This window comes from Triturus cristatus, chromosome 4_2 (assembly GCF_964204655.1).
Source record: "Triturus cristatus chromosome 4_2, aTriCri1.1, whole genome shotgun sequence".
Lineage (NCBI taxonomy): Eukaryota > Metazoa > Chordata > Amphibia > Caudata > Salamandridae > Triturus > Triturus cristatus.
This window is the reverse complement of record NC_140586.1, coordinates 255,402,562-255,415,859: the sequence shown is the minus strand read 5'-3', so window position 1 is coordinate 255,415,859 and position 13,298 is coordinate 255,402,562. Positions and strand designations below refer to the sequence as shown.

Sequence of the window (13,298 nt, the reverse complement as noted above, 5' to 3'; positions counted from 1 at the left end):
ATTTTCGCACAGGGCGCCACCAGTTCTAAAGCCGGCCCTGCCCCCTAAAACTAAAGAACCCTTATTACTTACCTTATAATGCGTTGTAGTGACTTGCGTTGTAATGGCATGCGGTGTATTGGCATGCGTTGTAGTGACATGCGTTGTAATGGCATGCATTGTAATGGCATGCGATGTAAAGGCACTTGCGTTGCAACAGCCTGTGTTGTAAAGGTAGTGCGTTGTAATGACTACATTTTAATGGTTGTTTCCCTTTGCGGGGGTGTGCGGGGCTGCTTTGCTCTGTTCACGGAGCAGCGTGGGAAGTGGTTTGCCCACTCCTAAGTGCGCAGTGACTGTTTGGTAGGCCCTCTCGGGCTCCCAAACCAGTCATGTGCACTTTCCCCGTTCTCCACGCAGACAGCATTACAGCATGTGTGAAGAACAAGCCCAGGCCCCCATTCTTTGGTTGAGCGTCAAAACAAGACACTCAAAACCAATCACAACGCTGCAATGCAGCATTGTGATTGGTCAGGGGAGCCTGGAAGCTTACCAAACACAATGCTGCATTGCAGCGTTTTGATTGGTCAGGAGAACCTGGCTTTTCCTGGCTTCCTGTCCCACAAGGAGAGCAGGAGCAAGGAACAGAGACGCGGGACCCGGCGGCAAGGTAAATGTGTAATTTTTTTTCTTTTACGCCGTTAAACCTTGCGCTTCCCCCAACGCCTGCCCTCACCCCCGCGTGCTGCCCCCGCCACGCCACCCCCAAGTCATGTTGGCTGCCACTGTAAAAGCGTAGAAACCCAAGATCCCAAGAAAGCTTTACTTTAGGTGAACGTGTCAATTGGGGTTCAATAAGGAAGAGGGTAGCAGCGGCGTCCAAGATAATGAAATGACCATTCAAAGCTCTGTCTCATAGCCCAGATGTATGCTGAAGACACCACTGTGTCGCCTAACCTACACCAGAAAACCAGTGACCTTTCAGGATTGTCAGCTAATTAAAGGGCACGCCTTGAAATCTTCCAAGGACAATCTTCTTTTTTCTGGATAGTGTCCCCAGGCTGCACAGTGGCGTAACGAAACCTGAGGGGCCCGCCCTGCAAAGTGCAAGGAGTACCCCCACCCCCCAGACTCAGTCAGGAGCTCTCAGGCCAGATATCTGCCACCTGTTGCTTGGGGGACCCCCACTCTGCGGGGGCTGCAGGGGCTAATGTTACACCTCTGCTCAGGCAGCGTTATTAAAAGTGATGGAATTCCTTCCAAGCCGCGACAGGCTGGCAATCCAGAAATTAAGATTTTACGATTCTTTTTATTGCGATCACCCAGTGGTGTAGCAAGAATGCCATGGGTCCTAATGCAAGGAAGGAAAAAGTCCCCCTCGCCATCTGCTGGTTTGATAGTAAAAGTACCTTCAAATGGGGGGCAATGGGCCTCTCGGACCACTGCTCCCAGTGGCACTACTCCTGTAGCCAGTAGCTGCCGGTGGTGGGAGTGCTGCCGGGCGCTGACGTGGGGTGGGGAGGGGCAGGGTTGGGGGTAGTAAACTAAGGATTACGGCTGATTACAGGTAAGTAAACATATAAATAAATAAAACGAATTTCGTTGCGCCCCTTGCATTGCATTTGGCGATGCAGCACGCGCAACGAAATTTGTTTTATTTATGTATATGTTTACTTACCTGTAATCTGCCGTAGTCTGCAGTTTACTACCCCCCACCCTGCCTCTCCCCCACCCCACGTCAGCGCCCGGCAGCACTCCCACCACCGGCCGCTACTGCCTGTAGCACTAATGACTGCTAAGCCCCTGCTCTACACACCACCTTATGTCAAAGCAGTTTTGTAGGTACAATAGTAGTTTTTAGCTGCAGAGGATGCTAATAGCCTCCATAAACAGAGTATAAGCCACAAATTTAGATGACTATTTGGGGAATTAAATGGGAACTATTGAACCATTGTGTGCATCAGAGTTTGAGGAGTCAGCCATTCAGATGGTGGGGTTCAAGTGTAGTCAAGGACCCAGAACAATGAGGGGTGATCCATAGCATTTGAAGGGACAAAGAAGGCCCCAAATTGAAACTTTTGCAAGGGTGACACATTCATGCACATTGTTAAATATTGCACCGTGCTCTTAATACACCATGTGCAGTTCTACCATGAGGACCTTCTTACCTTTGAAAGGGGCAGCAGGGCCGGACTGGGGTACCAAAGCAGTCCTGGTAAAAATGCTCCAACCAGCCCACTATTTTTGTCTCCTCACAATCTCTCCCATCTCCATCCATTCTCTCCCTCCCCGTCTCTCCTCTCTCGCTTCTCCATTGCTGATCACTTTCTCTCTACCCTTCCTCTTGCTCTCTTTCTCTCTCTCTCTTGAAGCCTCGCCTGTCGGCTGTAATTAACGCTGTGGTGTAGCTAGAAGGGAGGGTTTTTTTTGCCCCCGGCAGCACTGTTTTTGAGGGCGGTAGGAGTCATGTCTGTTGACTACCATCATCGCCCCCTCCCCCCCGGCTCCGAGAACAAGTCACCCATCGCCCGCCAGCCCCCCCCCCACCAACAAGTTGTCCATCAGCTGCCACCCACCGCTCTTTCCTGCACCTGGGCGTCAAACGTAGGCGCCGCCCTAGGTGGTAGTACGTCTAGCTACACCACTGAATTAACCTTAGGGAGTTTGGGAAAGTGACAGAGGCACCGGGAGCCTCCAAGGTCTCCAGCCTACTGGGGAAATGACTGGTGGAATAAAAGGCCTGTCTGGCCATGAGCAAAAGCACTTCACAGCAGGAGAGATATACATGCAAGAAGATGTCAGCACCAGAGCTTCTCGGAAAGAATGCGATCTCTGTGAGAGAGCAGCAAGCTTAATTTAAAGTTTCTTCAGTTTAGGGACTGATCACAAAGAACATTGTGATGAAAACAAAACTTACTGCACTTTGGTGGTGAAGGTGCTCCTGCTGTGGTTGTTTGCATAGTTACATTTTCTCCTGCTGACAAGAAAATATTATAGTTAAAAAAACATACTGTTCTTAAATAAGCAAAAAACATTTGTAGCACCTTCAGCTGAAGATGGAGAGGACTCGGTGTACATATTTAAAATATCACAGCGCTAAAACAAGACCAACAACTTCAATCCAAAGTACTTAAACGTTTTATATTAATACAGATTAAAAAAAAAACATTAAGCCCATAAAACCACCATAGGCAACAAAATGACCCATCTCTTTAAGTGTCCATCCTTTTTTTTGGATCGGATATATTTTTAAAACGCTTTACATTGTCTGAGCAGTACAATACACTGTATTCATATTTCCATATTTGTAGATTGTGTATGTTGGACAGTCTAATACTCGAAAGAGTTCATTTGGTTACCAATGGATGTGATATGCAAGCTTTAAACGGGTGAATACTTTTCAATTGGATATTCATTAATTTGCTTACATAGACACACAGAACCCTTAATAGGACTAGCAAGCTATGAATGGGGGTGTGAGGAAAATCACAGGAAGGACAGAACAGCATGGGAGTGGATTGTACGTGACGAAATTTCACAAACATTCAGTGAATCAAAGCAAACTTATGTGAAATGCGAAACTGGCATTTCACACTAAAAAAATAGCACAAAAAAACCCACAAGTGTTGTAAACATTTGCTCTGGTTATGGTCATTTTGTGTTCTTCCTGTAATGATGTTTTACAAGAATGCGGAATGTGACAGTGACATAGTGGTGTAATTTCCAGGACTTTGCATTAGTCTCTCCCCTGAGGCGGAAGCCAGGGGTTTACTCTGTTGTATGCTACTTTTAAAATATATTGTTCATTTTTAAACCTCTTTGCTGCTGCAATCCAGTATCATTCCTACCTGCACGCATTCTCGCCTTCAAGCACAGCGCGCATTGTCACATCCTCGCGCTGTGGAGAAAGGGTTCGGCCATCTTGGGTGAGGGAGGGGTAGCGCTCCAGCTGCTCGACGCCTCATGCCCTCCTCACACGGATATAAGGGTATGAACATCCGTCCGCGCAGCGGGCGCGCCGAAGGCGCGCCGAAGGCGCGCCAAAGGCAAGCCCGTCTGCACCCGTCCGCGCCTGGCCCGCGCCCAGGGCCACGACCCCTGATCCGGCCTCCTTACATCTCAAGCGAGCTTATTCACGCTCGGCCTTGATGAGGCTTTAACCAATTCACTCTTTTCAATGTATCAAACACAACATCCAACAGATAACGATGGCTGCTAACCTGATTTGCCCCCACTGCAACACCACGATTCATATTAATAACTCAAAGGCGATCTCTAATTTGCAATGTGATGACAACGAAGTGGTCATCCTTATGGCCCTCATTAATGCGCGCTCTTTGGGCAAACATAGACAAGAAATAGCAGACCTTATAACTGACAACAACCTACATGTCCTGTATATTACAGAAACATGGACTGATGATTCTTCGGCCCCCGATCTCGTAGTGGCTGTCCCTCCCGGCTATAAAGCCTACCGACAGGATAGGGTCAGCAAAAAGGGAGGGGGTTTAGCTATCATAATCAGAGATCGGTTTGAGGTCCGAACAGCATTTATCCCTGCCACCTCATGTGAAGCCATGCACTTTAATATAAAGTTTACAGCCCTCTTTAACTTTAAGGGAGTGCTATTATATCGTCCCCCCGGGACTAAAGCAGGCTTCCTTTCTAACCTCAGTGCAATTACTGAATCAATTGCCACTGAAGAGTCTACCACAATGATGGGCGATGTGAATTTCCACCTAGAACAAGTGAATGACAGGGATACCGCTGTCCTTATATCAGACCTAGAAACATTGGGCCTTAGACAATTGGTCACCGCGTCCACCCACAAGGCAGGACACACGCTGGATGGTATCTTTTCCAACGTAGAGGGCTTGCATATATTAAATATTCTGCCTATGCCTTGGACAGACCATTTTGCCATATTCAGCGGCCTGATAATTAAGGAACCACGCAGGAAGAAGGGTACTGCTATGAAGCCCTGCCCCTTCAAAGTATGGAAGAATCTAGACCAAAATGAATTTATAACATTACTGGACAAAACCTGCCCAACCCTATCCGATGATCCTACTATCGCCACCGGCCAATTTCACGATTGGCTTGGCGACGCCACAAATCTCCTGGTACCCACCAAGTGCCATTCTAGGAATAGAAGCACACCGACCGCTCCGTGGTATACCGAAGAACTAAGAGTCCTAAAACAAATAAGTAGGAACAGGGAAAGGCAATGGCGCAGAAGCAACAATGCCAAAAGTAAGACCATATATAAAGAATCATTGGCCATTTATAAATCCATGATTCTCGCAGCCAAAAAAACATTTTTCTCGGAGCAAATTGAAAACGCTAAAAATTCCAGTAGACAACTATTCAATATAACCAAAACCCTTACTGGTAATGCACCAGACCTCAATCCTCCACCGTCACAACCATTTTGTGACGCGCTGTCTGAATTTTTCTTCTCTAAAGTTAACGACATATACCAAGCCTTCACCTCTAAAATCAACATTAGTAAAGCCTTCCTCGCTCATACCCCCTCAAGTAACATCTTGTCCAGTTTTAGGGCTCTCTCTATTGATCAAACAACAATCATCATTAAATCTATTAAATCTGGTTTGGCTCTGGACCCCTGCCCTTCCGCAGTTCTCTCTATGGTCATGGACACCATTGCCCCGGTCATCACAGATGTCTGTAATACCATACTGACCTCCGGGAGCTACCCTGATTGCCTTAAAAACACGCTGGTTAAATCCCTGCTAAAGAAACCCAGCTTAGATAAGGAGGAGCTTAAGAACTATAGGCCCATAGCTAGTCTTCCTTTTCTAGCTAAAGTGGCAGAAAAAGCGATGAACCAGCAGCTTTCAGAGTATATAGAGAAACACCAGCTCCTGGACGATACACAGTATGGCTTCCGTAAATTCCATGGTACGGAAACCGCCCTCATCAAGGCAGCCGATGACATCCGAATCATCCGTGATCAGGGCGGGACAGCACTACTTGTACTGCTGGATCTCTCGGCAGCCTTCGACACGGTCGACCATAAGATCTTGGTCGATCGTGTCGGGAGGATGGGCATTCACCATACGGCGAGAGATTTGCTCTCCTCCTTCCTGGCCGACAGAACACAGATGGTTACATTAGGACCATATCAATCAGCCAAGTTGTCACTCCCGTGTGGGGTTCCTCAAGGCTCCTCCCTTAGTCCGACACTATTTAATATCTATGTGTCGGACCTGGCAGGTATCATCAAAGCATTTGGGATGAGCCTAACCTCATATGCAGATGACACGCAACTGGTGTTGGCCATCAAGGGTGAAGGGATGGAAGTGGCAGAGCGCTTCCAAAATGCAATGTGCACGATCGGAGAGTGGATGGCAGGTAACTGCCTGAAGCTTAATTCCGACAAAACGGAGGTGGTCATCTTTGGACCCCTCTCTCCGACCTGGCCCACTCTTTGGTGGCCCCCAGCCTTCGGCATTCCACCTAGCCCGACTTCCAAGGTCAGGAATCTGGGAGTCATTTTTGATGACCATCTTAACTTTATGGCACATGCAAATAAAGTAGCAGCCACAGCCCACTACAAACTGAAAATGATAAGGAAGATTATCCCATTCCTCCCAGATGTTGCTGCCAAAACACTGGTTAGCTCCTTGGTTCTTTCATCTCTAGATTATTGTAATGCACTTCTCTTAAATGCCCAAACCAGAGTCACAAAAAAATTACAAACAATACAGAATGCGGCAGCCCACCTCCTCTCCGGAATACCCAAATGTGTTCCCATTTCCGATACCATCAGGACATACCATTGGTTAACAATCAAAAACAGGATCAAGTTCAAATCCCTCTGCATAGTTTATAAGGTTCTCCATGATCAAGGCCCATGCACTCTCAAGGACCAGCTCATACAATATCGACCGACTAGACAACTTAGATCTATGACTCTCAACCAACTAGTGGTCCCACGCTCTAAAACAGTTTCCTGGGGTGATCGCCGCTTTTCAGTTGCGGCACCCAAGATCTGGAACACGTTGCCACAACAAATCAGAACTAGTCCTTCACTCTTTCAGTTTCGTAAGAATCTGAAAACCTGGCTGTTTAACCAGTAATTTCGCCCTGGTCCCTCCACTGCTGGGGAGAGTCAGCTGCATAGTCTAGCGCCGAGACGCCCATGGGTATTCGTTCGCGCTCAATAAATGTCAGAAATAAATAAATAAATAAATAAATAAACTTCGAGTAACAAGCATAAAGCGAAATCCCTGACGTTATGTGAGATTGCGCTGTCCTAATAGATATTTCTCCCAGGCCTACTCATGAGGAAAAGATATGGAGTAATACGGAGGCTCAAGCCTAAAGGCACATTTAGTTAAAGTCGAAATAAAACAATATCAAGGTATAATATTGTATCACTACTTTATATAATACTAGTACTGCACGAGTCACTACGGAAAACAAGCTCAAAATGCGATGCATAAACAGTGGCTTTTGCTTTTTTTGGAAGTTTCTATAGCACGAAATCGACCCGAAGGTTTCAGAGCGCTTTACATGAGCACCAGTTGTGTTACAGATGGGTACATTCAGTGTGTTAGGCGCGAGATATTAAGTGATTTGCACAGAATCACAGGATGTTGAGTGTCCCTGACAAGCTTCGAACCCGGTACATGCCCCCCCCTTCCCCTTCAAGGTCGACCATTCTAGCTGTTAGGCCACATCCTCGCTGTGACTCCTGTGCTGCTACCAGTATTAGAAGACTTGAAAAGACTGTAATAGACACACATTGCAAACACCATCATTGGTACAGATGGGAACACTAATATACATATAAGACCACTGATTTACTCTGAACACCTTCACCAGCCTTAGAAGCATTTTCAATCAACAACCATCTATGGGACATTCCATAATATTGATGTCTGATGGACCGGGCACAGCTCAGTTTGTAAGTACAACAATCAAGATCCTTGACCATGGTGGCTCAGGTAAATGTTCATAATTATCCACAGTTATTCATAGATTGCCAATCAATGAAAGTGTTGTAATCAAAGATGTAGTCTTGTAAGTTACAAAAGATGTAGATTTATTAGATTCAGAGAAGGTTACAAGTTAATCAGGTAGAGCCCCATGTAATGACTACCTTCACTTCTGTCCCTTTTTCTGCCTCTGTCCCACCTCTTGTGTGTGTGCGCATAGCACCTGCCCCGCGCAAGGTGGAATGTTGATGAAGGGAGTGGGCAGGAGCCGTTGGTTAACAGCATTCATGTGAGGGCTTACAATAAAGAAGGTTGTACCTTTACACATCTCCTCATCATTACGCGCAATTATCTGGTGATGGTTACGGGATACTGATGTTTCCTGCCATGTTTGCAGAGTACATCATGGCTGTGTGGTGAAGGCTGCTTGCCGTCCGACCCCCCCTCAGATCAGCTCTTTGACACTGCAAGGCAGGAGGAGTGTCAGTCGACTCCTCCCGAGCACCAGCAGTTTCACCCCCACGCCAGCTGTCCGTCCTCCTGCCTCTTCCTGATTCGCCTTTGCCTCTCTCCTGCCAGCCTCTGGGAGGAGTTGCAAAACCAAGGGTGAGTAAACAGGCCCAATTATAATTGTCCTCAGGGTGATACTTCAAGCGGACACCGGAGAGAGCCAATCCCTCTCAAATAACTCTAAATTGTGTTATAGAGACATTTTGGCTATATTTACCTTAAGATTGGTGGAACTGCGACAGCATGGCTGGTTTAATGAATGCAGTGGCCATTCCCAGCACCTTTTTGGAAGTCCCTGGGCCAACTGCCAAAAGTTGGACTCAGTGGGTTAAATGTTTCGAAAAAAATCTGGAGGCTATTGATGGGACTGAATACAATCCAGCCAGGAAACAAGCCATGATGTATAATTGTTTGGGGGCAGAGGGAAGAAGGTTGTTTGATCATATAACCCCTGTAGAAAAAGAGGAGGAGGATCAGGAGTGGAATGTGTTAATTGAAGCCAAATAACAATGAAGAATTACTTTGATACCACTATGAGCATTATAATGGAAAGATACAATTTCTACTACAGGTACTAGGTACCACGTGAGGCAATCGAATCCTATGTTGCAACACTAAGGATGTTGGCCACAACATGTGCATTCAAAGACATGGATCAAATGATATGCAATAAGGTGGTGATGCGCACCACTTGTGTGAAGGCGCAAGAGAAGTTATTATGTCATAGGAGCCCGAGCCTGGAGAAAGTGATTTCAACCATTAAGAGCATGGAAAGGTCAGCCAAGGGAGTGAAGTTGCTGTGCAACCTGACAGCCAGCAAGGGAGTGCCAATCTAGTTCGTAAAGAAGAAGAAGAGTCAACAACTAATCGACCCCAGAAGAACTACACATGAAAACCACCCAGCACATAGAGTGGCAAGACTAGCTGTTATCGGTGTGGGTTCAGTATGCATGTGGTGCATTTTGCGATGCAAGGCGCGCAACGAAATTCGTTTTATTTATTTAATTGTTTACTTACCTCCAATTATCCATATTCCGGTTTTTAGTACCCCCCACCCTGCCCCTCCCCCGCCCCGCCTTTCCGCCCCACGGAACTCCTTCCACGGGCTGCGGCTGGGTGTTCAACAAAGAATGTCCTGCATGGGGCAAGGTCTGCATGTGATGCGAAAAAATTGGACATTTCCTTAAGGTTTGCAGAGCATCACGTTCAAAGAAGGCTTACACAGTGAATGAATCCAAATCAGAGGCAGACTCTGATGAGAGTGAACTGTTAGAAAACTTGGTGTTGCTTGTGGCCATCATCAACAGATAAGACGTGAAGAACTAGCACAGATGCAGTGTCTGTTGTAGTGAAGACTGCTATTTATATACGTACAATGCTAAGTTAGCACAACCGCGTTAGATGTTAGAAAGCCATCTTGCCACTTTTGCTGCTTTTGCACACGACACTGTAGTTACATGTTATTAATTGAGAAATGCTTGCTCGCCTTTGCTTCACATGAGAACTGTCTGTTGTTCACATCCCTAACAGTGAGCAGCGACCTTGGTCTGAACATTGTGTAAAGAAACAGTCTGGGTCGCTAGACGGTGCATGTTGTTGGGTTCAGGTTGATCGGCCCACTATTTAGCCATAACACGCACGCAGCTGCAAATACCTGAAAGTCGAGTGCTTTTAATATTGCAGTGCTGCATGCTTTAGAGACATTCGGAAGAAGAGCTTTCCCAGGAGCAGAGTCTAGCTGATCCTGTGATGTGATTCCACTAAGCTGATCTTTACGGTATGGGGTTCCCCATTCAAGCCTAGAGACCTTTTATTAGTCTAATAATAATAATATTAGTTTACTAGCGAAAGGAAGGTGGCTGTCATCCACTGTCATTTTATTAGGATTACTCCTTTCATTTTCTATGGTATTGTAACTATGCTGATGGTTTTGATCTTAATCATTTGTCTGCTTATGTTAGCCAAAGTACTGCATCTTAGGACACGAGTTTTATAAAATAAACTCTTTAAACTTTACCGTGTCTCTGTTTATTCTGTTGTGGACTGATATGAGAATAATTACGAACAGGTATTTCTGATTCCCACCATTCCTGAGAATACCCTAAGTCGCTTGTTCTGGGTTGTCTATACATTGGGACCGCCGAGATAAAACTCGGATAACGAATGGGACACTGATGCTGGTCGGATAAGGGGTTCTGGGTTCTGAGGTGAGTTTTTTGGTACACCACAATTCACTGAGGTCCTGGTTTCCTGTGCATAGTTCTGTGCATAAGCAGAATCCCTGCAACACTGTTTGAACGGAGAAAACATTGAGATGTTGGTGGATACTGGATCGAGAATTACAATCTTGTCAAAGGACATCTACAATGATTTAAAGTGCAAGACACCGTTGGAGGCTAGCAGAATAGCTCCAGGTGCCTATGGCAGACACTAAATAAAATTGGAAGGAGAATTCAAAGAGGATTTTTCATTCAAAGAAAAAAAAAACCTTCACAATAATTTTTAGAGTAGATTATAATGTGAACATCCTCGGATGGTTAAACTAACAAAAACTTAAAATGATGATCAACCCATGCCAACCTCCCTATGCATTTAGCATTCAAGAGGACGACTTGGAAGCCATCCTTAGGGAATTCAAGGGGGTGGTCAGCAGGCAATTGGGATGCTTGAAGGATTTCAAACCCAAGATAATTCTGAAGGGTAATGCATACGCATACCCTATGAAACAACGTGTCAGAAACATACTATTGTCTTCCTGCGCTGAAGTTAAAGCCATTCTGGAGAGTTGGTGCCAAGAAGGAATTATCAAGCCAATCAATGCATCTGAATGGCTTTCTCCTGCGGTTATTTCGAAGAAAAAGAGTGGAATGATCCGCTTATGCATCGACCTTCATGAACTAAACCGCCATGTGGTAGCAGATTGTCAACCTCTAATAAAAGAGATGGTGATGATGTTGGATCAGGTGAAGATCTTTACAACACAAGATTTCAGCGCAGCGTACCACCAGATACAGCTACATGAGGAGTCAAACAAATATACATTGTTTATCACTCGTGAAGGAGCATATCAATTTTGCAGATTACCTTTCCGGCTGTGTTCAGCATCTGCTGTATTCCAGCGCATAATGAATCAACTGTTCTGTGGCATGGAAGGTGTGAGGTCATTCCAGGATAAAGTACTGGTTTACAGCAAGACGGAAGAAGAACACTTAGCGGTGCTAAGGAAAGTCCTGCAAAGGATTAAGGACTGTCGACTCACCTTGCAAAAGGACAAATGCTAATTTCTCAAAGGAACTGTAGAGTACTTAGGTCACCTCATTGATAAAAGAGTTTGACCAAAACCGTCCTTGATATCTGCAATCTCCTTATCGTCAAGCCCGATGAATAAGGAAGAACTTGCATCTTTCTTAGGCATATGTGAATTCCACTCTAAGTTCATACAACGTTACGCTACCAAAGTTGAACCACTACAGAAACTGATAAACAGGGATGCAGAATTCATTTGGGATGATAAAAGCCTAAAGGTCATAAAAAAAGAACTCGAGCAAGCAGCATCACTACAATCATTCAGCGAAAAATTGCACAGTATTGTGACCAAAGATGCCAGCCAAAACGGCCAGGGGCAGTGCTCAGCCAAAAAACAGAAAAAGAGGAAAAAGTCATTGCATTTGCATCACGCACACTAAGAAGCCCAAGGGAAAAATACTCTGTAATTGAGCGTAAATTATTGGCTTGTGTTTGGGCAGTTGCAAAGTTTAAAAGTTTTCTGTGGGGCAACGAATTCTCCATCCGCACTGACCACAAGCCATTATTCAGCATACTAATAGGATAGAGTTCTAGTCAACCCTCTCCAAGAATAGCAAAGTTGGTGTGTACGTTGCAGGAGTATCAGATTAAGATGGAGTACATTCCCTGCATAGTTAATGTGTCGGCAGATTACTTGTCACATGCCTCTTGTGAGAGTGAATCTAATTATGATGATTGTTAGGAAGATGACTTGCTTGTTTCGTGCTTGTTTGTCTATGAGGAATCCAAAGGTACCATTACCAAACCAGAATGGTTAGAGGCTATAAAGAGTGACAATATGTTTGCTGAAATTAAGAAATATGTGGTTAAAGGATGGCCTCGAGAAAGAGCATTAGATGAGGCACTTAGACCGTACTGGAAAATAAAAGAAGACATTAGTGTTATCGAAAATATTCTCCGCTGAGAGACCTTAATGGCACCGATGTCCCTGAGGAAAAGGTTGATAACATTAGCTCATGAAGGCCATGTGGGAATGACAGGTACCAAACAAAGGTTAAGGGAGTGATACTGGGGGCCCTACATGGTTCGTGATGTTGATGTATTTGTCACTAATTGTTCAATCTGCACTAAGACAAACAAGACAATGACAACACAGCATTGCCCTATTACATCCGTGGAACTACCCGAGGGTCCCTGGAAAAAAGTCGGCATTGACTTTATTGGACCGATGTATGCTTTAAACTTAGAAATGTGCTATGCCATAGTTATAATTGATTACTTCAGCAAGTGGATGGAAGTCAAATTTGTGTCACAACCTACCATACGTGAAGTAGTGAGCTTTTTGAAGGAATTGTTTTGCAGAGAGGGTTTCCCGCATCAGTTAGTCACCAGTGTGCAGTTTGTATCCTCTGAGTTGGTTTCATTCATGAAAAAGAATGGCATAGAACATGTGAGATCCTCTTTGTACCACCCACAAGGCAATGGTCAGGTTGAGCGGGCCAATCGCCTAGTTAAAGAAACCATCCAAATGGCTTTAAGATCTCACATCCCCATTGGAGCAAGCTCTCCGTACCAGGTTGCGGTCATACCGCACCACTC

At 45.3% G+C, this 13,298-nt stretch overlaps 1 protein-coding gene across 6 annotated transcripts in view; it reads right to left on the bottom strand.

Moving 5' to 3' along the window:
- Positions 1-13,298, bottom strand: part of PTPRC (protein tyrosine phosphatase receptor type C) — a 623,869-nt gene that overhangs the window by 343,177 nt on the left and 267,394 nt on the right. For 3 of the 6 annotated variants that reach the window (XM_085601450.1, XM_085601453.1, XM_085601449.1), the window contains one exon: positions 2,897-2,953. In XM_085601450.1, coding sequence (XP_085457576.1) covers positions 2,897-2,953 — 57 coding nt within the window. Of the gene's footprint in view, positions 1-2,896; positions 2,957-13,298 lie in introns of all 6 variants that reach the window. The other 3 variants (XM_085601451.1, XM_085601452.1, XM_085601448.1) reach the window with 1 other exon arrangement.